At 44.0% G+C, this 26439-nt stretch overlaps 1 protein-coding gene across 4 annotated transcripts in view; it reads right to left on the minus strand.

Moving 5' to 3' along the window:
- Window positions 1-26439, minus strand: part of TBC1D1 (TBC1 domain family member 1) — a 990385-nt gene that overhangs the window by 704413 nt on the left and 259533 nt on the right. The window contains exon 1 of one of the 4 annotated variants that reach the window (XM_078678350.1): window positions 12745-12937. The exons of 2 other annotated variants lie outside the window; for them this stretch is intronic. In XM_078678350.1, the coding sequence (XP_078534476.1) occupies window positions 12745-12810 (66 nt within the window). In that variant the 5' untranslated portion in view covers window positions 12811-12937. Of the gene's footprint in view, window positions 1-12744; window positions 12938-26439 lie in introns of those variants that run through there. One more of the 4 variants, XM_078678348.1, reaches the window with a different exon arrangement.

Below are 26439 nucleotides of genomic sequence, written 5' to 3' on the forward strand. Positions count from 1 at the left end.
CTTGGTCTAGTTTATTAAATGTTTTTTTAGGTCTCGCTGGCGTGGGCAGCGCGCATACGCAGACTCGCTGGCAAGATTTTATGTTTTTTAGGAGCTTTCAGTGACAGGCTTTAAGCCCTGTCCCTCTTTCCCATTGGCCGGCGTCACTATTTATGCTAAACAGTGGCCAGCCATTGGGAAAGAGCTTTTGCTGATGTAGACTTTTCTCTTTTGCAGACTTGGATGGGCTCATCTGCCTTCCTCCCGTCGTGAAAGGATTATTATCTTTATGGCCACATAAAGACAAGAATCGTTTCGCAACGCACACGGAAAGCAGACGAGCACGTCCAAGTGGGATGCCTCAAAAACAGAAAAAAACACGTTACAATGGCCGTTTTTAGAGGAAGAGCCGGGGGCACAATAGGCGTGTGTGCACTTTCTTTCAACTTTACCAGGCACTTTGGCATCCTTGGCGCTTACAAAGAGGAGAGATACGGTGGAAATATGTGCCTCATAGGTGACGGGACATATAGCGCTGTCTATTCGCTTAATTTTGTTTTAGGAATCTTTCTACATTCATGTACAACTGTTTTTTTCATTTTCCTTCAACTTTATTTTATGCTGGGATTCTCTCAAACACCCCAGTTTTTCGCTAAATACATCTGGGAATTCATACAACTATTCACTGCCGCAAACAGATCTCTCAACCAACATTACAGGATTTTCAGCTGAGGGATCTAGTTTCGTACCGAAGATATGATAGATAGAGTACTTCTATATGGTGTCACAATAAGGTTATTCAACTATTATCATTCAGAGTGAATAAACAGTAGATGAAAAATTATTAAAATGACAACCTGTTGTAGGAAAGGTTAAAGAATTGTAAATGTATAATCTTGTTCAATATTTACTGCTTTTTTTCTTTTCCTTTAAAAATCTTCCTAGTATGCAGGTAGTACTGTGGTAACTTAAAGTTTTTATACACCAGTACATAGCTAGAGAATCTGCCACAAGGATTCTCTTCAGGAACGTTGTTCACTTTCAGTCACTTAACACAAATTGAATCTCACGTAAGTGTATACTTAAATAGATGATAGTCACTTAGCACAGCATTCTTGTATGCATGTTCTCAAAAGAGTATATATGGATATTTTTTTGTTTTGAACAACCACAACCAGTCATTAAATTCTGTGAACTGCCTCAACGCGCTAATAAATAATGGAAAACACAGTCCTTCGTGTATTACCTCTTTGAAAGTCTCGCAACAGCGCAGTCAATCTGTCACAATAGGTGTCACCCACCTGTACGTAAGCGTCGAGTGCTCACCTCTTAAATCTTGTCAAGCTTTTATTTACGAGTAAGGTGAGCTCCAACTATGATTTTCTTAATTTGTGAGACTCCTGCGTAGCTCCGTTAGATAAATCTCTGTACGTGACTCCAGCCAGGATTTATTTTCTATGCCCCAAGCAGTAAATACAGAGAATCGGTAAACTATGACTATCTCTTGCTCCCTGCCGGGCGTTCCTACATGCTTGTCAATCTGGTACTGCAGCAATGAAGAGGAAAGCCTCTGTACGCAGCTCCGCCCAGGAGCTTAAACGCCCCAACAGGAAACACTGTGTGCCGGCAATCCTGCCTGCTTCTTCTGATTCACTGCCGGGTCGTTACGAAGTGCCAACAGTACTTGTTCTGTGAAAATTTTCTTCACTAAATCAGCTGCACACAGTGATTTCACACCCTACGTAAGGACTCTGTCACAACGATGAACGCTGGTATTCTGAATAACTGGAACAGTGGGCAACTTTACGGAGGGGATGTCGACTCAGCTGTCCTCCACAAGGCAAATTTGTCACCAGTGAAATAATGAAGATGAAGAGACTAGGTAAATTTCCAGAGTACTATTCCTATCAACACCCGAACCCCAGAACAATGACAGTTTGAACAGGCGCTTGCAATAGAACGTTAGACTAACATTCTATGGAACAGTAGCAAACTCAAAGAGGGGTGGAACGGAAGGTTCCAAAGGAGGCAGGCAGTAAGTGGAAAGGGCTAGGGGAAGAAGAAAAAGGTAATTGGGAAGAGAAAGGTAAATAAGGAAATTAAAACAACATAGCCTCATGCGGCAGCGATTTATGGGGGTACACTGTGTCTTCGCTGCAAGTCCTCAAAAGTACGTTTTTAAGAAATCTACTGGCCCTCCCCCAGAGTATATCCTCTATTATTATCCAGGAGGAGCTAGGGATTGGGTACCTTGAGGACACATTGAAGGTTTGACCATTAATTCTCAGAATTTTGGTGTGGGTTCGCCCAGTTAAGCATTTCAATTGTTAAATCTTAAAAGACTGTCTGGCCCTCAACTGTGCTGCTAGTATTCTGTGTATCAACTACATTAAAGATGGGGGTTTTTCAGGCTAGGTAGTCCTGAAAAGCTTAATCACCTTGAATCCTTAGTTGGGGAGGACCTCCTCTGGAACAAGAAAGCTTTTGCGGAATGGAGGGTCAACGAGAGAGCTATTTTGGGGGAAGGATAGAGTTACCGTAAGGGCCTAGCTACCGCTACAGAACAAACTTTCACTTGAAGCGTACTTTAAGTACAATATGTATTCTTACCATCTGTTTTCTTTTGACTCATTTTTGTTTAAATGTAATGAACCATTTATAAGCAGTCCTCGTGGCAGCGCCTACGGTTTTACTCCCAGCCCATGTAGCTGCAATAATCATCCAGCCCAGGACATGCTGTACTGTATTATGTTTTGCACTGCCTTCAAAATCCTACAAGGTCTTTTAATTTACCGCGGTTTAAAGATAAGCACTTTACACAAGTCCATCCAGCAGTTTTCTACTAAGTGTTAGCAGTGAGTTCATATGGTTTAATGGGTTGTATGACAGAACAACACTATGAAATAGTCAGCATGTCTTTACCACGCATTTTTTACCCTGCATTTCTTTTATATCCCAATGCTCTTACAATGTATGCCTTTACCACAAATTATATATATCTTCACCAAAAAGCCCCCGAGCTTCAAGGACGCACTCCGAACAGGAGATCGTTCATACAGAGCTTTTATTGGCAAAACAGCCTTAGCGTCACCAATCATTCACCAATCCCTGATGCGTTTCGGTGCTGCTGCACCTTAATCATAGGGCGGGGCCTGGCAATCCGGAGAGACACTACATTCTGCCTTTAACCACAATATCAATATATATATATATATATATATATATATATATATATATATATATATATATATATATATATATATATATATATACAATGTATTTGTGGGGAAGAGACCCCCAAACTCCCGAACTTAACCTTAAATATGTGGTAAACGCATACGTTATATAAGCATATGCGTTCAAAAAACATGTGTGGTAAAAAATGTGTGGTAGATACCACATTGTAAAGACTGTTTCCCGGTTTAATGGGGCCCTCTTTTTATCTGGTGCTGTTCATGTGAGAAAAGTGTTATTTGAAACTTAATGTGAAGCTAATTCTTTTTCAGGCAGCTGTGGATATAGTTGTATTTTATCTGTGAACGTTTTTTATTGGCATTTTAATGTATTCCTTTATGGTTCTTATGCAAGAACCGAACAAAAATTGATAACTGATTGATTGAAAGCAGACATTGACCTATCAGCTCTGGTACCGAAGGAAAATATTTTTTATGCATGAAATATAGATTATTCACAGGCAAATTCCATCACTCACACACAGCGGATCCAGTGGATGAAATGTGTTGAACTATGGCCTCATGATATAAGCTGAGATGGCTGGAAGCAATGGCAAAATAATAGACTAATGGGTGAAGACCTCCGACTAAAAGCCCTAGTATGCTTGCACAGTACCCGGCTTTCTTAAAGGACATAGCAGTCAATCTTTTAATGGCCCATAACAATAAAAATGTGTCTAACAACAACATAATTACTCAGCAACCTATTTCAGTTTTGTGTGGCTCCCTAGCAGGAACCCTAACAGCGTCCTGGAAAGAGAACCTGTTGCAAATAACGACATCTAGAGTGGGAGGACCTCGTCAATATGCTCTCAAGCGGCAGAACTCCCAAGATTGGTCCTGGTTATCCCAGACCTTAGGGTGAAACACAGATCATCTCGATCGAACAGAAGCCCAATAAGGATGGAGTGCATCACCGTAGAATCTGTTCCTGGAACATCCGCGGGTTAACAAAGGAAAAAATAGAAAGATCAACCACTAATTTCCTGAAGAATCAAGATATCATTGCCTTGCAAGAAACATGGTCTTTGGATAAAAATGCCCGGGAGGACTTCACCGTATTTGAATGCCACACAATAGCATCTCAAGTAGTTGGCCACGCACACAATCCTGGAGATAAGGTCTCAGTACCAATGCAAGGAAAGTCAAGGGACAAAGATGGCAGAGTACTTAAACAAACTAGGTCTCCGCATTTTAAATGGAAGACTCGACTCAGACTTTCCCGCTGCACACACCTATGTGTCCCCCTCTAGAATGGCCACTCTAGATTACATATGGATCTCAGTTGCTCACTTCCACCTTGTCCAGGAATTTGAGGTAACTCCTTCACCGGAAAATGATCATGCCGTTTTTATGTGCAAAGTCTCATCCCGGCACTGTTACCGCCCAACATATAATCTGATTGGGAGGGAATTTAATCTAGAGATCATAAGAAAACTATGGTGGACTGTGGATAACCAGGTGAGTCACCGGTATAAAATCAAACGGCCATGGCTCCGCGCAGCGGACGCGTTCAGCGGGCGCGCCGCATTCGCGCCGGAGGTGCGCCAGAGGTAAGCCCGTCTGTGCCCGTCCGTGTCACGGCCGGGCACAGGGCCCCTCCCCCTGGTCAATATGTTCCTATAACTCCATATACTAGACAGGAGCTACTCTCATTAAACATTCCTAATGAGAAATGTCTAAATACCTTAAATGTTGCCAACTGTCAGGGTCCGATTAAGTGTAGTTACTGCGGCCCGCTTGCAATCCCTGAAAACTGTAAAACCACACCCCGACCTTCGAAAACTATGAAGGGAGGCTTAATCAATGTTAGATCCATGTGCAAACATGCCGCACATATCCACGATATGATCGAAGAGAATGACCTTGATTGGCTCTTCATCACAGAAACGTGGCTGAAGGATTGGTGCACCCCCGATGTGGTCAACGCCTTACCACAGGGTTATCATATCCAACGCTCTGACAGGCAAATTAAACAAGGAGGAGGAATTGCTATTGTGTACCGAGATTCCATAAAGTGTACCACCTTCGACCTCCCTGATGTAAAAGGAGCAGAGTGTCTAGGTTTTTGCCTTCACACACATGAATCAAATATCTTCTCCGGAGCTCTGATATATCGCCCTCCCGGTTCTCATAAGGAATTTCTGGAGAGTTTTACCGAAACATTCAGTAATATCATCCCTAAATATGCCAATTTTACTATCCTGGGTGATATAAACTTCCACTTGGACACAATTACTGACCCTAACACTAGGGAGTTTCTAGAACTTCTCAATATGTGGGGGCTATCGTTACTAAACAGAGACCCTACTCATGAAGCTGGTCATATGTTAGACTGTATCTGTACAAATCTAATGACCCTTAAGGCAAATAAACCATGCCCCCAGACATGGACTGACCATTCGCTGATCCCCTTGGAACTAATTATAACAAAGGAACCAGCGAACAAAAGGCAGCTTATTGTACCCCCCCAAAATAAATATGACTGGAGCAAAATTAGTCAGGACCCAGACTTTCAGGATCTTATGATACAGGGCAAACCCACCCTGACGGGGGACACTGAGGTAGACAATGAGATCTTTAATCACTGGATTACGACTAGCCTAGAACAAATTAGCACTAAAGGATCTAAGAACATGTCTAAGAAAAAGAAAAAAATAGCACCCTGGTTCTCACAATCTCTTAGAGACAAGCGTGTTGAGGTCAGACTATTGGAGAAGAAATGGAGACACTCATACACAATTGAAGAACGACAAATTTACAAAGAAGCAAGAAATCAGTATCATGGGCTGATTAAAAACGCCAAAAAAGCATTTTTCTCTGAGGCAATCTTGTCGGCAGAAAATAAGCATAAGGAGATCTTTAAAATAGTGGATGACTTTCTAAATCCAAAGATTACCAGACAAGACATTCCCCCCTCTCAGACCCTCTGTGACTCCATTGCGAACTATTTTGAGGCAAAGGTCCAGGATCTCACAAAAGCCTTCCCCACACCACTGTTGAGATATAAAATAGGAACATCAGACCCAGATACCAGAAAGGCGGAGCTGAATGAATTTCTGCCAATTAGTCTGGAAGACAGCCGCCAGGCAATCTTGACTGGAAGATCCGGTTCACCTTTTGATCCATGCCCCCCCAAGATACTACACTCTTTGATTGACCTAGTGAACCCGATTATTAATAACATAATAAATTCCTCTCTTACATCAGCTAAAATCCCTCAGGAATGGAAGTTAGCGGCGGTCAAACCCCTACAGAAGAAAGCGATGGCCGATCCCACCACTCTATCAAACTTACGGCCAATCTCATTACTACCGTTTCTCTTCAAACTCACCGAGGCAGTTGTAAACAAACAACTGACCAAATTTCTGGAGGATGAGGATCTTTTACACCACAACCAATCGGGTTTCAGAGCCGCCCACTCAACGGAATCAGCTCTCCTTTATACAACAGAGACACTGAGGGCCGCCATGGATCAGGGGGACAGGGCAGTCCTTGTTCTCCTGGATCTGTCGGCGGCCTTTGATACGATCTCACATGAGATACTGATTAACCGTTTAACTACGGTGGGCATTGGGGGCACGGCCTTGGCATGGATGGAAAATCTCCTTGCGGACAGGAAACAGACTACTGTCCTTGGACAGTATTTATCAGCAAAAAAATCTAATCCAACAGGTGTACCCCAGGGATCAAGGCTAAGCCCGGTGCTGTTTAATCTATATATGACACCTCTAGTTGAGCTAATAACATCTTTTAACATCAATACAGTATCATACGCAGATGATACTCAGCTCATCTTAGTCTTAGACAGCAAATCCACAAGAGCGGAGGAGAATCTTGGAAAGTGCCTCACCGCTACCTTTAATTGGATGAAGACTAACCATCTGAAATGCAACACGGGCAAGACTGAAATTCTCCCTGTGGGTCCCCAAAATCTGTTCTCCCCCCAGCTATGGTGGCCCCCAAATGAGGAAATCCCGCCAAAAACAGTACTATCCGCACGTAACCTGGGAGTCAGATTTGATGAAAAACTCTGTTTTAAACAACAAGTGAATGCAGTGGCAGGATCGTGTTTCAACATCATACGTGGTCTTCGAAAGTTTTTTAACTTCATCCCTTTGGAAGCAAAGAAGACAGTTGCAGTGGCACTAATTTCATCACGTTTAGACTACTGCAACAGCATATATGCAGGAGTGAATAAATCTACCCTGCACAGGTTGCAGGTTGTCCAAAATGCCGCTGCACGCCTGGTGCTTAATCTTCCAAGGAGATCTTCTGCTTCTGCTGCCTTAAAACAGTTACACTGGCTCCCCATACACAAGCGAGTGCTCTTTAAGATACTGGTAATTACTTTTAGAGCATACCACAAAAAAGGGCCTAAATATCTGCTCCCACGGTTCAAGCCGTACATACCAAGTCGGAGCTTGAGGTCATCAGACATGTGTCTCCTAACAGTCCCCAGATTTAGACTAGCCACCAAAGGAGGAAGATCTCTTGCTGTCCTTGGTACTAAAGCCTGGAATAAACTCCCACAAAGCTTACGGCAAATCCCCACTGAAATCGAATTCAGGAAAGCCCTGAAAACCTGGATTTTTAATCTACCAGACATGGCTAGTAAACAGTTAGTCTAGGCTCAAATAAACCTTCAGGTATTTTGAAATTGATGTGAGTAGTATTTCCGGCCCACCATTCTAGGCCACGGTTTTTACAGCGCCAAGATGCTCCGTGGAGCGATAGCATGCGCTTTATAAAAACTATTTTACAATTACAATTACAATTACAAACAATTGAAGAGAAAGTGGACGATTTTTTTAGTCAAATTGAAACAGGAGCACAGTGACCAAGTGACCGCATTGTCGTGGGAAACAGCAGTGGTGGACCTCAGAGAAAACCTAGCCACAAAGATAATCAAAAGGCCAAACAACTGCACCCCAATCACATCTGGTCTCTCTCAGCAAAAGCAATTTACAACAAGAATTAAGCGCAAATTAAATAACTTACTGAGGAGGCGCGCCTATAATGACACAAATAAATCCTTGCGAGATAAAATATCGATCACTCTAAAGGAATATAGGAAAGCAAGGTTTACTTCTCAGGGAATGAAAGAAGAACATCATTGGGCAACCACCCACGAAATTATAAAATCAAAGGATCAAAGATGATTCTGGAGCAGGGTAAACAAAGGTGTTAGTTCCGCCCAACCCCCCACAGTGACAAATATCTCTTCTGCTTAATGGGAGGCCGACATTGAAGCACTCTATGTAGAACCAGCCAGACCCAAATGGACAAACCTCCTTTGTTTTAACCACACTAACTCCAATCTTGAAGTGGCATCTACTATAAAGATAACCTCAAACCAAGTTGCACTTATAATAAAGAAAATGCGCCCAGGAGGAGCGCCAGGCCCAAATGGCATACCAACACAGATATACAAAGTATCCACACATAAACGGGCCACACAGCTGTCCACCTTATTTGAGGCCACCAGAATGGTTGGGGACCTCCTTCCAGACTCCTGCCGAGGACCTCTTCTCGTCCCCATCCACAAAAAAGGCTTGCAGGCTTACCCAGACAATTATCGGATGATTGCCCTTCTTGATGTGAAAGGGAAGGCATACGCAAGAGTCCTACTGCAAGAACTGACTACCTGGGTGGAAGATCAGAAATTAATACCTTTTACACAAACCGGATTCCAAAAGGGCTGCCACATCGAAGATAATTTGATCTGCCTAGTTCACATGATTGAGAGTACACTCGCTACCAAAGGAAAATCGTTATATCTGGGCTTCATTGATTTCCTAAAAGTCTTTGACAGCGTTGTACGCCCCAAACTTTGGGAAAAGTTAACAAAATGGGGCATCCCTCAGCCCATCCTGAAAGCTCTCCTAGCCCTATATAGCAACACCTGGGTAAAAATAAGAGTTTCCTCGAGATGGTCAACCACCAATAAAATCATGACTAATAGAGGCTTAAAGCAGGGCTACATATTGGCTCCTTTACTCTTCAATCTATATCTAGCAGACCTGCCAGAGTGGCTGGCCCTCTCCCGAGCATTCCCACCACAAATTGAATCCACTAAAATTCAATCAATCCAATATGCGGAGACAGGATACTCCTCGATCAAACCCAGGTGGGCCTTCAAAGACTCTTCGATTCTCTGGCCCTGTATTGCAAAACAAACGCTTTGGAGATCAACATCAACAAAACTAAGGCAATGATAGTCTTAGGCTCACGAGCCAGCAAGCACTCTTAGTACATTGAAGGGAAGTCAATAGAGATAGTGACAGCATACAAGTATCTGGTAGTTTGGATAGACCACAAAGAGAGACCGGCGCAGCATTTCACCGCAATGCAGGGAGTGGCTTGTAGCTTGGAGGGGGCTTTTGTAAGAACTAAGAAAGTCCTTCACTCTCCAGACTTTTCACCGCTAATTAGGGTGATATGCACCAAATTTTTGCCGACAATAGCCTTTGGCACCATAACCTTTAAAGACAAAATGCTCACCTTGCTTGACAAAGCACAGCCAATGTGCTTTCGCAGAGTGTTCCACCTACCCACTCAACCTCTCTTGCCCAAATCCGTATGGAGTTCTATTTGTCATCCCAACATTGGGTAATGAAAGCAAGATTTATTGTCTATTGTTTAAAATCCAAAAAGGCTTGTGACTTCACATTAAAGAACTGCATATGGTCTTTGTTAAATAACCCTAGAACTCCCTGGAACCAATTTTTAACATTCTGCCTGGATGCACTAAACGCTCAAGACATATGGACAAGCTAGCAGCCCATAGGACAGATTACAACAATCCTGTATCCTGATCTTGTCACTCAAACATGATGCCCTAAACGTGAAAAATCTCTCCCATGGCAGTTAGGCGTCAAAACTCTATGGCCGTGAAACCCTACCACACTATTTGTCATCATTCATGAAACCACGTATGAAACACCATCTAATGAGATTACGTTTTGGCCTAATCCCGTTGAGGGCGTATAAGTATGGCCGGAGATTCAAGGAAGATGTGCCCACACAGTGCTGTTTCTGTAAGAGTGGGGAAGCAAACTTAATCCACGTCATGTGCATCTGCAGAACTTTACTCCCTTTACAAACTTTTTTGCTGCGTCCAATTTGGCAGATCCTGAACGTCCGGACATGCCGGGAAGCTCTAGAGGAGTGTATATGGGGTGACTCAGCTCAGATGGCCGCCCGTTTTGTAAAATTCATGTCTGAGATAATTTCCCTGTTACCAGAAGACGCTCACCAAGAATCTTTGCCCTACCGTTTAGGACCCCCCCCCCCTTGCTCACACAAATACCTTTTATTTTTTTTAAATAAAAAAAATATGGACAGTGTTTTTAACCTTGTTTTGTATGAATTGCAACGATTTGTACTTGCACAGTAAAAATGATCTATTAAAAACAAAAAAAGTCTGGAGAGACCGATAATGTAGTTTTAAGTGCAAGACTTAAAAATAAAACTAATATTTACTGAATGCAAAGTGGTGCCTGCTAATGTAGCACGTGACCTGTGGCCACCTGGAAGCTATGTAAATAACTGGCCATGCTTGTTAAGGGAATCATGAAACTTCAAATTCCAGCATGCTTATTGTTAGAACATGTTTAAAGTCACGACATTGGCTTTGTTAGGTGCCGACACAGATAAGAGGTCCAGGTACTGGTCAGGATGAGCATTATAAGTGCTGTTATGTCGGGCCCCCAACACGTTAGAGCTCGAGTTCTTAATAAATACAACGTAATATCTGCAGTGTTTAAAATGGGCCGCTACTGTCAGGTATGGAGTACCAGCACTTTTTTATATATTTTGAGAGGGAGAGTACCGACACTTTTCAAGAGGGGCGTAATACTTTTAATCGGAGAGAACCGGCACTTTTCAGAAACAAGCAGGTACTCTGGTGCAGAGTACGTGCACTTCTATTTTTCCATTTCAAGCACTTAAAATCTGAAAACCCTTAAAGTAAATAGATATGTTTTACTTAATATACCCACTTTGGAAAATGTTACTTTTTTTGCAGGAAGGAAATAAGAAAACATTCATGAAATAAAATAAAAGAGCGTCCCCAAAACCTGGCGGAAAATGGTTGAAGTGTGACGGTGTGATAGAAACACCTGTAAAAAAAAAAAATTCTGCTGCTCCAATGAATGTGGTCATGCCATCAGTTCGGTGTGCAAGACGAAAGCAATTTAGGAGTCAAAAATAAAAACTAAAGTTAGAAGAATAACGACGGTTCATTTCTAATATGCAACAGGGTCAACATGCATAAAAATATTAAAACAAGGGACACTTAAGGACAATACATCTTGCATCTATTGCAGTGCTCAAGAAAACATTTCTTCAATTTGGGGGGTCATTCTTTGAAACCAATAACAGCTTCCGGTTTGCAACGTAATACATATTAATGGCATGCTAAACGCAACATTATTATTATTGGTTTCCAGATGGGCAGACATTATCCACTTAATACGTTTGATAATGTCTTTATAGCGCAGATATTCTATTACGCATATGTCTTAGAGGCACAGCAGCTGGAGAGCCTCTCAACGCCAGACTTCTTACTTCCTAACCCCCAGTGAAAACTTTCACGCCTCCAATTTGAATTCCAAATTGTGTTTAAGATACACAAATTTATAAAAAAGTAAAAAGGGCTTTAGGACATACAATCGCAATGTAGAGCCATGTATTCACTGCAATCTGCCTACTATCTGTAGCGTAAAGGAATGTTAAACCAACCAGCCAGCTACTAAAGTGGCACAGCAGTACAATTTAAAAATCACAGACCAACTGGTCACAGTGCATTTACGCATGACACAGACATTATCTGTGCAGCCACTGACAGCTACCAAGCGGGCCCAAGTCACGTGTGGCACCTTTAGCCAGTCCAGGCTTTTTGGCCAAGCGCACGTTGAATTCTGGGACTTTTCGTTTCACTTTTCAAATTTGACAGCATGAACAAAAATTCCCAACATACAAAACGTTGTTATCCAAAAAAGCCAGGACTAGATGAAGGTGTCGCGAATGGCAATCGGCCACTTCAACAATAACATTCAAACCTATCCTCCGGGTGCACCTAAAAATTCCCAATTTCCGACACGCCGCCGCCGTAAAAACAATCAGCCCCAGACATCATGCAAACTTCATGCAATCCAACGCTCTTAGCAGCAGCATGCAATATTACAATCCTTCTATTGTATGCGTCGGTACTCAGTCAACTCCCTCCAAATATGCCGATGCGGTGTTCAAACACCGAGAAAGCCTCTGCAGAAACCAGAACCGAACGCACGAGAAGCCATAAAACAAATCCAGACCATTCAACGCAGCACTTTACTTTCAAAGCTACCCGCCGCGACGTTCTGGTTTCACGTGTGACTTCCCGGGCATGTAAGAGCTGGTAAAGCGAATGCCATGACCAAGCACGGGGTGGTGGCACAGACAGCGTTCCTGAGGTTTCTCTGCGCCTTCCTCAAATCACACCGGAAAAGGTGCCCCAGCTGCAAAGCGAAGCGAGCAGAAACCCTACCTTGTTTGCCGTGCTTTGCCCGGTGTCAATGTGGAGGAACCGCAGCTTTTGAAGTCGTGCCCTCATCTCACCGCTCCTCACTGAGGAGGCGACAAAAAGCAATCCGAAACTTTTCCAGAGGAGGATTTGTGCCTCCAAGACATGCTCGCGCGGGCTAATTGCTCCTTAAACAGCCCAAACTCCGCCGTAGCGCTCTGGCCAATTAGAGCCCAGCCTCGGCGGCTCCTTACCACTGCCAGCCTCCATTGGATTACCCGGGCTCACGGGGCATTCTTGAAGCAGACTTCTCAGGAAATGGGCTGCGCGCTCGGGCCGAGGGTTCTGTAAACAGGGGCTGGCGGACTTTGCAGCTCTGCAGCTGAACTTTTGATATAACCGAGTTTTTCGCGCTGCTTTTTAAAGATATCAACACTAGTGCATTTGTGTGCTTTAGACTTTTCACTGTACATAGCAAAACAAGAACAGAGCCTCGATGATATGTAAAATGTAGAGATTTTGTTCATATTTCATAAGGAGAGCAGTCTTGTTGACCGCGATTTAAAATTACAATATGATGACGCAAGATAAGGTACCTGAGACAGGGATGGGGGCCACAGGAAAGCAGACTGCATGCCTCACGGGCAGTCGGCATATATCCAACACTGGGATCATCATGTAAACCTTGGTAACACAGTCATAGAATATATGTGTAACCAAGACAACATACTTCTTGAAGAGGGTTACATCACCACACCCATCCCCTAAAAGACTGATGTTGCCTCCCCAATGCTGTATTCAACTGCCTTCAGATCGGTGGGGCTGTTCCCCGGACACGTTCACAAGGATATTTATTGCGTTGTTCAGCACCTCTGAGTCAGTCAGACACTCCGGGCAGGTCCCAGTCCGCACAATCAGGATTTCATTGCGGACATTCAAGACACCTGGGAGCCCAGCTAGAGCTAGTACATTTGAGGGCGTGTGCTTGACAAATTGTCTTTTGATGGACCGCACTGTGAAGATGATGTTCCATTCTCTCAGGACTGTTCCTTCAGCAGTTCCTGAGATTTCCTAGTATTTTTTCATTATTGCCATGTGTGCAGCGGTGTTCAATGCTGACTGACATCCAGTGACCGTTTCAAAATGTGATGCACTGGTATGGTTTCTTGGAGAACGGGGCTCTAGTAAGGTTTCCACTCATACTTTGTTGAGGATGCAGCTGTCCACGTCGCACATAGGGCGAAACTCAGGGGGCAGCATCCTAGTGTTGCTTCCCTGCTAGGATGTGAACTGAACACACAGGAACACCTTAAGGGGAGAGGGTCGGTCACCACTCTATTTTATTGTCCTGGACTTCAGGGGGGAGTAGTAAGACCAAGTGGTCCTATAAAGGCTCATCTTCCAGGGACAGGTCTCTTTGGCGATCGGAGATAAAGAGTTTGGTGGCAACCCATTGTCAATGAATGAGCTGTAAAGTTCGAAGTGTGTTGGCGCTCCAAACACTAACAGGACAGCTCTTGCTTTATCAGTATGAGTGTCGGCCATTCAAAGAACTCACCGTCGACACCTGGATCACCCGTAAGCTAGCCCAACCTGTGTAATCAATAAACTTGCAACATATTTTAGCCACAAAGAATGTCAATGTCTTTATTATGTTGCATGCATTGCAATGTTGTCATTTTAAGGGTCCTCACATCCTCAAACAGTAGGGGTAGGATTGCTATGATGGCATCAGGTATGGTGCTGTTCATGACCAAGTGCACATGTTCCTCAGTGGCTGGGCTTCCTCTTGTTCCTGTGGTATGCTACGTTTGAGAGTCTTGATAGATAGTTGGCACATTAGTTGTTTTAGTCGATCTTCTACAACTAGTTGACATTCCTGTATTTTACAGTTTGCTGTTTGTTGTTACAAGTCTAGTTCTAACCACATTGAGTAAACTTGCAACAGTTGGTCATACATGCACAGGTCAAGGGCATGCATGACCAAACAATGGTGACTGCTACTTTGTCGATCTGAAAAAATCTTCTTTCTATTTCGATAACGTCTAGACTAGTATATGCTATGGGCTATGTGGTGACCATCTTGTCATTCTGGACAGTCGAACTGGACTGACATGCACAGCAAACTCACTATAGATTTCGAATCTGAAGTATGTCTTGCCTTGGTTGTTTCTTCCAGGAGATCTACTTTGGACTTTTTTCAAAATCTTCCTTTTGGTCAGAGCCCCATTTTCATTTTAGCTATTGTAGCCCTCTTAGTGGCATCACGATTGTGATGAGGTTGGGGATGAATCAGCCACAGTAATTGGTCAAGATTAAGAACCTGATCACCCCCAGTGCATTCTGGGGAGTGGTGGCATTGTTGATGTCTACTGCATTTGGAGCCTGGTTGCACTCCTGACATAAAGACATAAGGCATGACCCAAGTTTAAGTAGACACTCCATTTTCTGCATTTTTACAGAATCATAAACATGTCTGCCTTTGACACTGATGACTTCTGTCCTTCTCATTCCTAGAACTGTGAAAGCATCTAGTCATTTATACACCTTAACAAGACACCTGATGCAACATCAGTCTGGAACACGTACCATGTTACCTCAATTTCAAAGTTGAATAAAAACAATAGCCAAAACAGTGTAGCCTGAATTGTCGTATTTTTAACTTATTTGTTTAAAAGAATATATCTTATATTAGCATCTTGATGCTCATTGGTTATATCAAACATTCCTGAGGTGTTGTTGGGAATTCTATCTTAGATAAGATACAATATAAAAGTACTGATAATTGACCACCTGTTAGGAGACGTCATTCGCCCCAGATTATCACAAGCAAGATATTATCAGAGACGATCCTGCATGCCATTGAAGCTTCCGTATAGCACTTTCTATTGAAAACTGATATCCAGCTTGCGTCCGGGAGGCACTGATGTGTATGCTGAATGATTGTTTGCCTTTCGTAGGGAACACAGCTTCCTTAACTTATGATAGGTACAGCACTTTGCTGTAAACAGGTATGCAATGTGCTCATTCTCCCTATGAAAATCTAGATGCAATTTATTCTACTCCATTGCCTCCTAGCGTAGCACATAGAAGTAGGTTTTAGGGTATTAGTCTTTTTAGATGACACTTTAACCATGGTAAAAAAGTTCTTTTTTTTTTTTGAGTTTTATATAGCATGGACTCGACCCAAATGTACGAGACATTTTACATGAGCACCAGTTGCATTACAGATGGACACATTCATTTTTTTTAGGCTTGGGCATATGATGTGTCACTCCCATGTGACAGCTTTATTGGAAGGCATGTCAATGTAGAGGTTCACTGGACCTGGTTTTGTGGCTTTGTTTGCATCCTTAATAGAGGATAACCTGGGGGTGGTTTCTTGAGCTGTTTCTTTGATCGCAGTTTTTTACAGTTTATCTACCTCCTTTTGTCTTCTCTGTCTGAGTGCAACTGCCTCAGCACTGCACGCAACGTGCAAGTTAATCTCTATGGGGCATATGTATTAAAAACCCGTTTTGTGAGTCCCTAATAGCGATTTTTTACGAATTGCTATTAAGGACTTGCAAAATGGAATGTATGTAGGAATCTCAATATTAATTGCGATTCCTTAATGTTCCTTAATTACGAATCGCAAATTGTGATTCGCAATTAAGGAATACCTTACCATTCATTCCTATGGGCCTAGAGGCCCATTGGAAGACAGTCACAATTTGCGAGTATCCATTAGATACTCGCAAATTGCGAATACAATTTCAAGGGTACAAGGGTGTCAAAAAGACACCCTGTTGCACCCCTGAAATATGTATTTGTGCACATGTGGCGCATAAAATATATGATATCTTTGTGCACACGAATGTTATCGGTTTCTTAAACTGGTTCGTTGTGGCGCTATTCTTGTCACACTGTGTCGAGCAGTGCCTTCCGTAAATGATGAATGTAGTGATTTGTGGATCACTTAAGAATGCGCGCGTTGAACTTGAAACTGTAGAGTTTCTTCTCTGGATAAAACTTTTCCTATAAATCACACTTAGTCTGTATATGCTTTGATTATCTTCTTTAATTCTCAAAATGTAATCTTCTTCATATATCAATGTTTCACATCGATTTTCTGTCTTTAAATATCAAGGTTTACCATACCCAATGCATTTCGGGTCTTTAGGAATGACCCTTCGTCAGGGGTTAATGTAAAGTGTGCCGATGTCAGTTTCCAAAAATGCTGCTTAAACGTTTGGTTTCTGCAATAGTTAGCACGGTTCAAAAGACCGCGCAATCGCAAAATAGGGAATCGCAAATTTTGCGATTCCCTCTTTTGCGATGCCCTTTTGGGATGATACATCCCAAAAGGCCTTTCCCCGTTCGCAAACCCGCAGATTCTGAGAATCGGCCCATTTGCGAATGGAAAAAAGGCTTGATACATATGCCCCTTAGCTCTGGAGGTGTCCTAGGCCTTAAATAATGATTGATAATCAAAAACAATGTCTATATTGTTATGCTAAGACTGACGGCAGTCCTCAGTACTCTTATCCATGTGGATCAATCGGGCTTCATGCCATAAGTTACGGCGTCTCTACGGGATCCTGCACATGACGGCTGACCCTGCATCCTCACAAGCATCATTGATGGCACTAGATGCCTCCACGGCATTTAATAGCACAGAGTGGAACTGTTTGTAGCCCTAACCAGGCTGGGCTTCTGCACACAGTTTTGATGGGTTCGACTGCTATACCAAGACCCGCTCACACAAGTGAGGGTAAATGGGAGGCTATCCCGTCAGTTTGCGCTTCGGAAGGGAACTAGACTAGGTTGTCCACTGTCACGATTGTTGTTTGCAATGGCACTGGAGCCTCATGCCCACTGGATCAGAAGAGACCCAATGATATGGGGTATTCAGGCACAGGGAGGATGGGAAGAACGCATATCGCTTTATGCGGATGATATACTTTTATACTTATCTAGACCTTATTTTTCCATTGTCCGGGTCCTCCATATTTTTGCTCTATTTGGCAGCTATTCGGGTTTTGCTATAAACTGGACCAAATCTGTGGTTGTACCCCTCTCTGGACTTCCACTGAGGGTGCCGTCTGGGTGTGGGGCACCAGTGGTTCAGGAAGGATGTAAATACCTTGGTCTATACATATTTCGAGACCCCCAGTTATTCCTGCAAGCAAATCTCTAACCATTACTAAAGAGATTTCGAGCGGACGCGAGACACTAGACCACGCTCCCCCGACGCTGATGGGTAGGGCAGCACTGTGTAAAATTATTTCCCTCCCCCACCTTCTCTATGCTCTACAAAATACACCTTACCCAGTGCCAGATGTCTTTTTTAAGCAGATATCCCAGGAACTCCGCAATTTAATCTGGCAAGGGGGGGCACCTAGGATAGCGCTGAAAAAGCTACAGAGAGGAATCTACGATGGGGTATTGCGGTCCCAGACACTAAGTTATATAACTGGGCCTCACAGTTGTTGGTTATCAATGAAGGGGTTTATACTAACAGGGAGGAACCAGCCTATAGGATGGATAGAGAGGCCATGCCCAGTGGGAACCACGAGGCCCTGCTATATTCCCGGGAGGGCTTGAAAGCTTTACAGACCCACACAGCGACAGTCATACAATGCTGGTCTGCAGCCAATAAATACTTAGGGTGGCATCGTCGCCTGACAGCAGTGATGCCATTATGGGTGGGTGACCTACTGAGAGAGGTGGCTGGACTGGAAGGGTTTGCGGGATGGAGAGCCTTGGGAATCGATCATCTGGGCAACATATGGAGAGGTACAGCATCACTATCATTTGAGGACTTACAAACCGAATTTAGGCTTACGCCTGCCCAGGCATTTCCCCATATGCAGCTCACACATGCACTTCATAGACACATTAAGACAGGAGAGACTATCCATGGACTATTCACCCCTGGAGGATCGCTTATTGGCAGACCCCATACAGGACAAGGCGATCTTGACGATATACAAAAAATTAATTCACAATGCGCCGGACCCCCTGTTACTCTTGCTGACAGCGTGGGAGGCCGATGTGGGTACTCTTGTGGATGGGGAGTGGACTGATGTACTACAGGGGCCTAGAGAAATAGCAACCAGGACTTGGTTTAGGCTGATACACCTCAGAATCCTACATTGCTCGTACTATCCTCGTACACTTTTGCACAAATGGGGCAAGGTACTATCAGTGGTCTGTGTAAGGAGGTGCCAGGTAGAGGGGTCATTCTTCCATATACTTTTTGACTGCCTAGTGATTGCACGTTATTGGCAAGGAGTGGCCGCAATAATGTCCAGGGTAATGGGGTAGAGGTCCCAGTGGAGGCCAAGGGTCTCCTACTGATGATTAAGGCTGAGTAAGACTGGTTTAGGCACAAGAGAATTTGGCTTGCCCTTGCAGCCGGGGTGGCCAAATGAAATATAGCACGCAAATGGGGGTCCTGCGTATCCCCCCCTGTTACCGAATGGGCGGCAGACCTTGACTGGTGCCACCAAGCTGAAAAAGTGATATATTATAGCAGGGGATGCAAGACAAATGTGAAAAAAATGGTCCCCATGGGCGACGAATAGAAACTGAGAAGGGACCATACCCCGGGATGAGCCAGGGGATATAGGTGTACCTTCTGCATAGAGGCAATTCCAAGTACAGACTGTCTGTCCCAGCTGTGGTGTAAGAGGGGATATTCTGACGAAACTGGGATGTGATTGGCTTTGGAAAATTCTTTGGACACCAATGTATTGAAATTGTTAATTATGTATAAATGTAATGCATTGTATGGGATTTTGTGAGCCTGTTTAATTAAAAAAAGATTTTCAACTAAAAAAAAGAAATATTGCTATGCTAGCTCACACTCCATGCCAATTGGATAAGTTTTAAATCCACCATTGAACAGTTTAGTAAAATCCCTATGGTGGACTAGGTGCAAGGAAGGTGCTATTATCCTGGACCCTGCATGCTGTGTAGTGCACTGAAACCTTGTTTCAGTTGGATCTTCTTCACACCCATCTGAAAACATGTGAATACACGTCCTGGTCGATGCCAACATAGATTTGAGCTGATTAGTAAAGTGGAACACCTTCTAACAAACTAAAGAGGTGGGCTTGAGTTGTATAATGTGACACGGGCCACGTCCCCGAAAGTCTTGCCCTGAAAGGGATTTCAATTCCGGCAAATATGTCTAGGAAGTGAAGTCATCCTTGAGAGCTGATCTCAAGGCCCCATCCCAGAAATGTGTACTGGACAAAGACTGGCAGCAAAAGGAAGGGAAAAGTGTCACCCTGGAGGGGTCCACTCATTCCGCATAAAAGAGGAGTCACACTTTGAATGTCTCTTACAAAAGAAGATCTGCAATTCGGAAGAGGTATTCCAAGAACAAGTAAACATCTCCCCGTGGAAATCTGTAAATATTTTTTAAAGTCATAAATCAATAGCAATGGCCTTTGTGCACTGTGCCTCCAACGAATGTGCCAAATTGGAAATAGACTTGTTTTCCCTCAAGCCCACATAGACTGTAGTGTAGTTCCTATATTCCCAATAGGCTCTGCGCATTGGAATAGTGTATCCTGTAGTTTAGACGTAGGACTGAAGTCGACTAGGTCTCTACCGAATATACTAGACTTAATTGTGTGTGTGCCAGCTAGCTCAGAGGTCACTAGAAACTTTCTCGAATGAACAAGAAGGGATTAGTTTCTGACAACCGCTTAAAACATGACAACTTTGTTCCCCAAGAATAAGAAATATATCTCTAGAGTCGCGGAAACAATAGACAGTTATTTCACTCAGTCAATCGTGCATGCTTCGTTTCACCAGAAGTGCAGAGAAAATAGAGAGACGGGCGTTTTCCATAAAATATATTTATTGAACAGTCTTCTTTCTCAAGCATAAGAAATGAACTGCTGCAATCGTAATACTTGCTGTAAAGTACAAAGCGTACAATACGAAGAGTATTATAAAATAATACTGTAAAAGCATGATATGGTTTCTAAGCCATAAAATACCTACAATGCATAAAATACATACAGTGATAAATAATGACTAAAAGTACTCAACTGGTGCTTCTAAAATATGCCTACCCCGGTGTACCTAACCTAGGTCTAGTACAAGGGAAGAAGTAAGTAAGGTGTAGCTTAGTTTTAGTATTCCTTGCCAAGAATCTAATGCAAGAGTTCTCTTAGGGTCTAATCAGCTCCGTACCTTGGTTTTAGAATGTAGGAGGTCTGGTATCTCTATCTCAGGACTCGATTTCCCAGCAACCCGCAAGGGTAGCCTGGAAACACTGGAGCTGGATTTCTCGCAGGAGAAAGTATAGCGTCTCTCAGTGCGTCAGCTGGAGGGTCGGCTTCCTTCGGCACTTGCTGCAGCAGGGCGCGTCGGGCAGGTAGATAGTTGAACTGCTCCAAACCACCGTGTGTTTGTTTGGACATATGTGGCCATATTTATACCTTGAAGGTGCCGAGTTTGACGTAAGATGGGACATAATGCCGTAATTAGAGACTTAAATCTATGAAAAATCCCTGACTGCTGAAGGTGGGTTTTTCCAAGAAATCGTTGTAGATTTTCGGAACTAGTGGAAGTAGCCAAACCGTAATAGGACTACTTGAGCCTTGTCTTAATATGGTTATGATTTCTATGCCTATATAAGGATACGGTATTTTATACCTATATAAGGGCATGAATCGGGAAAATTACACTAGGGTCCTAAAACGCTATACAACACCCACTCCACGTATTATGTCTAATATTACTAAATCTATAAGCATAAAAAACCATAACTAAATCATGTGTTCATAATCCCATCCAAAATACATGAAATGCATTAAACATGGTTTATAGACATACATGAGTATTTGTCTTGCACACATTTTACAAGCAATAGCTGTCATTAAAAAATGCTATCTAACTGAAACATGAAATGACAGTTAGGAAATGGCTCTAAATTTGCAGAAGCAAAAAGGTCGAGGCCATTTCATAGCATAATACATAAACTGATATCGTTTTCATGAGATAATGCCAAATATTTATCTATAGGAAGCATCAAATGAATTTCTTGTTCTCTAAGATTAGTTCTACTTTAAGCAGATTACTTTGTGCCAAGGAAAAAGTTCTATTCTGAAAAGGGAAAAAAAATTCAAAGGTAGATTATCGAAACATACAGTATTTTGAAAAACCGAAGGCCGAATTTCAGAGTTCATGGAACGCTGTGTGCACTTTCAAAAGTTATTCTCGGTGTCGGGAGAAAACATCAAATCGTCTAAGCTGGCAAAGAAACCGTCTACCACAGTTGGTGAAAGTGGAAATACTTCATCAAGTAGATCAAATGTGCATAGATGTGAAGCATCGCCGTCAGCGTCATTCGCATTAGCAATGTTCGATGTAGATTGTACCTGTGTGCCTGTTGTTCCACGTACCTCACCAATAGCTGGATTTGCTGGTGAGATCTCAATGAGTGCCGTCGTCAGGATTGGCAGCCGTTGGGGGCAACATGATGAATGAGCTGTTACCGGACCTAGCAAGGCGTCAACATCCATTGGCAGTGCTGATGGGATTGTAAGACACATGTCTAACACGCATTCTTCTCCGCAAAGCAGGCATCGTGGAACAGGTAAGATGCAATCTTGCCAGATTGGTCTGAGTGAAAGGAACCAAGTGGTATTCAGATCTCTTAAACGAGCCAAGCCGAGAATCTGTGTAATTCTGTCACGATACCGCATGGCCAGGAGAGCCCGTTCCATTGTAATCTGGGTATCGTTGGTGACTGGACTTGCTTTATCAGAGCAGAAGGAACAAAAATAGAATTCCTGCTACTAGTCCCAAAATGAGAGGCAGACCACCGAACACAGAGTGCACGAAATTTGGAAAAATGCAGAGGACTGCTTCGAATGGTGCTAACAGTCCCAAAAAGAACATCTTAAATACATGTGCGATGCCACTGGTATCAGACATGTTTAAGATTTGACCTAACATTTCTGAGAAATGTACTGGGTAGTTTGTTGATAATAATGCATGTATCTCTGCAGAAGTCCTTGCAACTTGCAGAACATACGTTTCTCTATACGAGGTCAGTGGCACATTTTTTTGTAAAAGAATGGCTTTCATTCTGCTCAAAATATCAATTCGTATAGAAAAGATATTCAGTGAAGGCTATAATGCCGTCTCCCTGTCTGTATTACTTTTTGGATACAATACTTGCATACAACAAGTGACCCTGGCCCACACACTAACCAGATAGGCTTTTCCTGGCAACATGCCACAACAGCTGTGATCGTTGAGCATAACGTAGCTCCCATTGGAAAGCTGCCTGGAAATCGGGTCTATGACGGCCGCTGGAGTACTGTGCAAGGGGCAAGAAAGGTTATTTAACCCCTTCCGCGCTAATGACAAAGCCAGCTCGTCATGGGCGTTACCTGCGCTATGCGGATGACGAGCTGGCTTTGTCATAAACAAGCCATTTTTTAAATTCCGAAAAGGGGGTGGTGATGAACAGAGTGTCTGAATTAAGCAGACCACTCTTACCCAGTCCAAAGATCAGGGCTTGATCCATCACCGTTTTTTAGCTCACTGCACCATCCCAGCTCAGAACCTGGCTATATGCAAATTAGTCTGTTCCTGTCCCAGTGCATGATGGGAACAGGGCAAACCAAACTACCAAGCCAATTCTTATACTGGGAAGGAAACAAGCTTCCGGGGACCGGTTTCTGGCATTTCAGCCGTCGTCGGCCCGGCTTGCTTGAATCCTGATGGTACAATGAGCAAGGGAATCACATCTGAGTATACCCTTCCACGCTTATGGTGGACAAAATGATTCAGAAAAGGGGGTGGTGATGAACAGAGTGTCTGAATTAAGCAGACCACTCTTACCCAGTCCAAAGATCAGGGCTTGATCCATCACCGTTTTTTAGCTCACTGCACCATCCCAGCTCAGAACCTGGCTATATGCAAATTAGTCTTTTCCTGTCCCAGTGCATGATGGGAACAGGGCAAACCAAACTACTAAGCCAATTCTTATACTGGGAAGGAAACAAGCTTCCGGGGACCGGTTTCTGGCATTTCAGCCGTCGTCGGCGCGGCTTGCTTGAATCCTGATGGTGCAATGAGCAAGGGACTCACATCTAAGTATACCCTTCCACGCATATGGTGGACAAAATGATTCAGAAAATGGGGCGGTGATGAACAGAGTGTCTGAATTAAGCAGACCACTCTTACCCAGTCCAAAGATCAGGGCTTGATCCATCACCGTTTTTTAGCTCACTGCACCATCCCAGCTCAGAACCTGGCTATATGCAAATTAGTCTGTTCCTGTCCCAGTGCATGATGGGAACAGGGCAAACCAAACTACCAAGCCAATTCTTATACTGGGAAGGAAACAATTTTCTGAATCGTTTTTGGCCACTATAGGTGTGGCAGGGTATACTCAGACATGAGTCCCTTGCTCACTGCTCCATCAGGATTCAAGCAAGCCGGGCCGACGACGGCTCAAATGCCAGAAACCGGTCCCCGGAAGCTTGTCTCCTTTCTGGTGAAGAATTGGCTTGGTAGTTTGGTCTGCCCTGTTCCCATGATGCACTGGGCCAGGGACAGACTAATTTGCATATAGCCAGGTTCTGAGCTGGGATGGGGCAGTGAGCTAAATAACGGTGATGGATCAAGCCCTGATCTTTGGACTGGGTAAGAGTGGTCTGCTTAATTCAGACACTCTGTTCATCACCACCCCCTTTTCTGAATCGTTTTTGGCCACTATAGGTGTGGCAGGGTATACTCAGGCATGAGTCCCTTGCTCACTGCTCCATCAGGATTCAAGCAAGCCGGGCCGACGATGGCTGAAATGCCAGAAATTGGTCCCTGGAAGCTTGTCTCCTTTCTGGTGAAGAATTGGCTTGGTAGTTTGGTCTGCCCTGTTCCCATGATGCACTGGGCCAGGGACAGACTAATTTGCATATAGCCAGGTTCTGAGCTGGGATGGGGCAGTGAGCTAAATAACGGTGATGGATCAAGCCCTGAACTTTGGAGTGGGTAAGAGTGGTCTGCTTAATTCAGACACTCTGTTCATCACCACCCCCTTTTTTGTATCGTTTTTGGCCACTATAGGTGTGGCAGGGTATACTCAGACATGAGTCCCTTGCTCACTGCTCCATCAGGATTCAAGCAAGCCGGGCCGACGACGGCTGAAATGCCAGAAACCGGTCCCCGGAAGCTTGTCTCCTTTCTGGTGAAGAATTGGCTTGGTAGTTTGGTCTGCCCTGTTCCCATGATGCACTGGGCCAGTGACAGACTAATTTGCATATAGCCAGGTTCTGAGCTGGGATGGGGCAGTGAGCTAAATAACGGTGATGGATCAAGCCCTGATCTTTGGACTGGGTAAGAGTGGTCTGCTTAATTCAGACACTCTGTTCATCACCACCCCCTTTTCTGAATCGTTTTTGGCCACTATAGGTGTGGCAGGGTATACTCAGACATGAGTCCCTTGCTCACTGCTCCATCAGGATTCAAGCAAGCCGGGCCGACGACGGCTGAAATGGCAGAAACCGGTCCCCGGAAGCTTGTCTCCTTTCTGGTGAAGAATTGGCTTGGTAGTTTGGTCTGCCCTGTTCCCATGATGCACTGGGCCAGGGACAGACTAATTTGCATATAGCCAGGTTCTGAGCTGGGATGGGGCAGTGAGCTAAATAACGGTGATGGATCAAGCCCTGATCTTTGGACTGGGTAAGAGTGGTCTGCTTAATTCAGACACTCTGTTCATCACCACCCCCTTTTCTGAATCGTTTTTGGCCACTATAGGTGTGGCAGGGTATACTCAGACATGAGTCCCTTGCTCACTGCTCCATCAGGATTCAAGCAAGCCGGGCCGACGATGGCTGAAATGCCAGAAACCGGTCCCCCGAAGCTTGTCTCCTTTCTGGTGAAGAATTGGCTTGGTAGTTTGGTCTGCCCTGTTCCCATGATGCACTGGGCCAGGGACAGACTAATTTGCATATAGCCAGGTTCTGAGCTGGGATGGGGCAGTGAGCTAAATAACGGTGATGGATCAAGCCCTGATCTTTGGACTGGGTAAGAGTGGTCTGCTTAATTCAGACACTCTGTTCATCACCACCCCCTTTTCTGAATCGTTTTTGGCCACTATAGGTGTGGCAGGGTATACTCAGACATGAGTCCCTTGCTCACTGCTCCATCAGGATTCAAGCAAGCCGGGCCGACGACGGCTGAAATGCCAGAAACCGGTCCCCGGAAGCTTGTCTCCTTTCTGGTGAAGAATTGGCTTGGTAGTTTGGTCTGCCCTGTTCCCATGATGCACTGGGCCAGGGACAGACTAATTTGCATATAGCCAGGTTCTGAGCTGGGATGGGGCAGTGAGCTAAATAACGGTGATGGATCAAGCCCTGATCTTTGGACTGGGTAAGAGTGGTCTGCTTAATTCAGACACTCTGTTCATCACCACCCCCTTTTCTGAATCGTTTTTGGCCACTATAGGTGTGGCAGGGTATACTCAGACATGAGTCCCTTGCTCACTGCTCCATCAGGATTCAAGCAAGCCGGGCCGACGACGGCTGAAATGCCTGAAACCGGTCCCCGGAAGCTTGTCTCCTTTCTGGTGAAGAATTGGCTTGGTAGTTTGGTCTGCCCTGTTCCCATGATGCACTGGGCCAGGGACAGACTAATTTGCATATAGCCAGGTTCTGAGCTGGGATGGGGCAGTGAGCTAAATAACGGTGATGGATCAAGCCC

This window comes from Lissotriton helveticus, chromosome 2_2, assembly GCF_964261635.1.
Source record: "Lissotriton helveticus chromosome 2_2, aLisHel1.1, whole genome shotgun sequence".
Classification (NCBI taxonomy): Eukaryota; Metazoa; Chordata; class Amphibia; order Caudata; family Salamandridae; genus Lissotriton; species Lissotriton helveticus.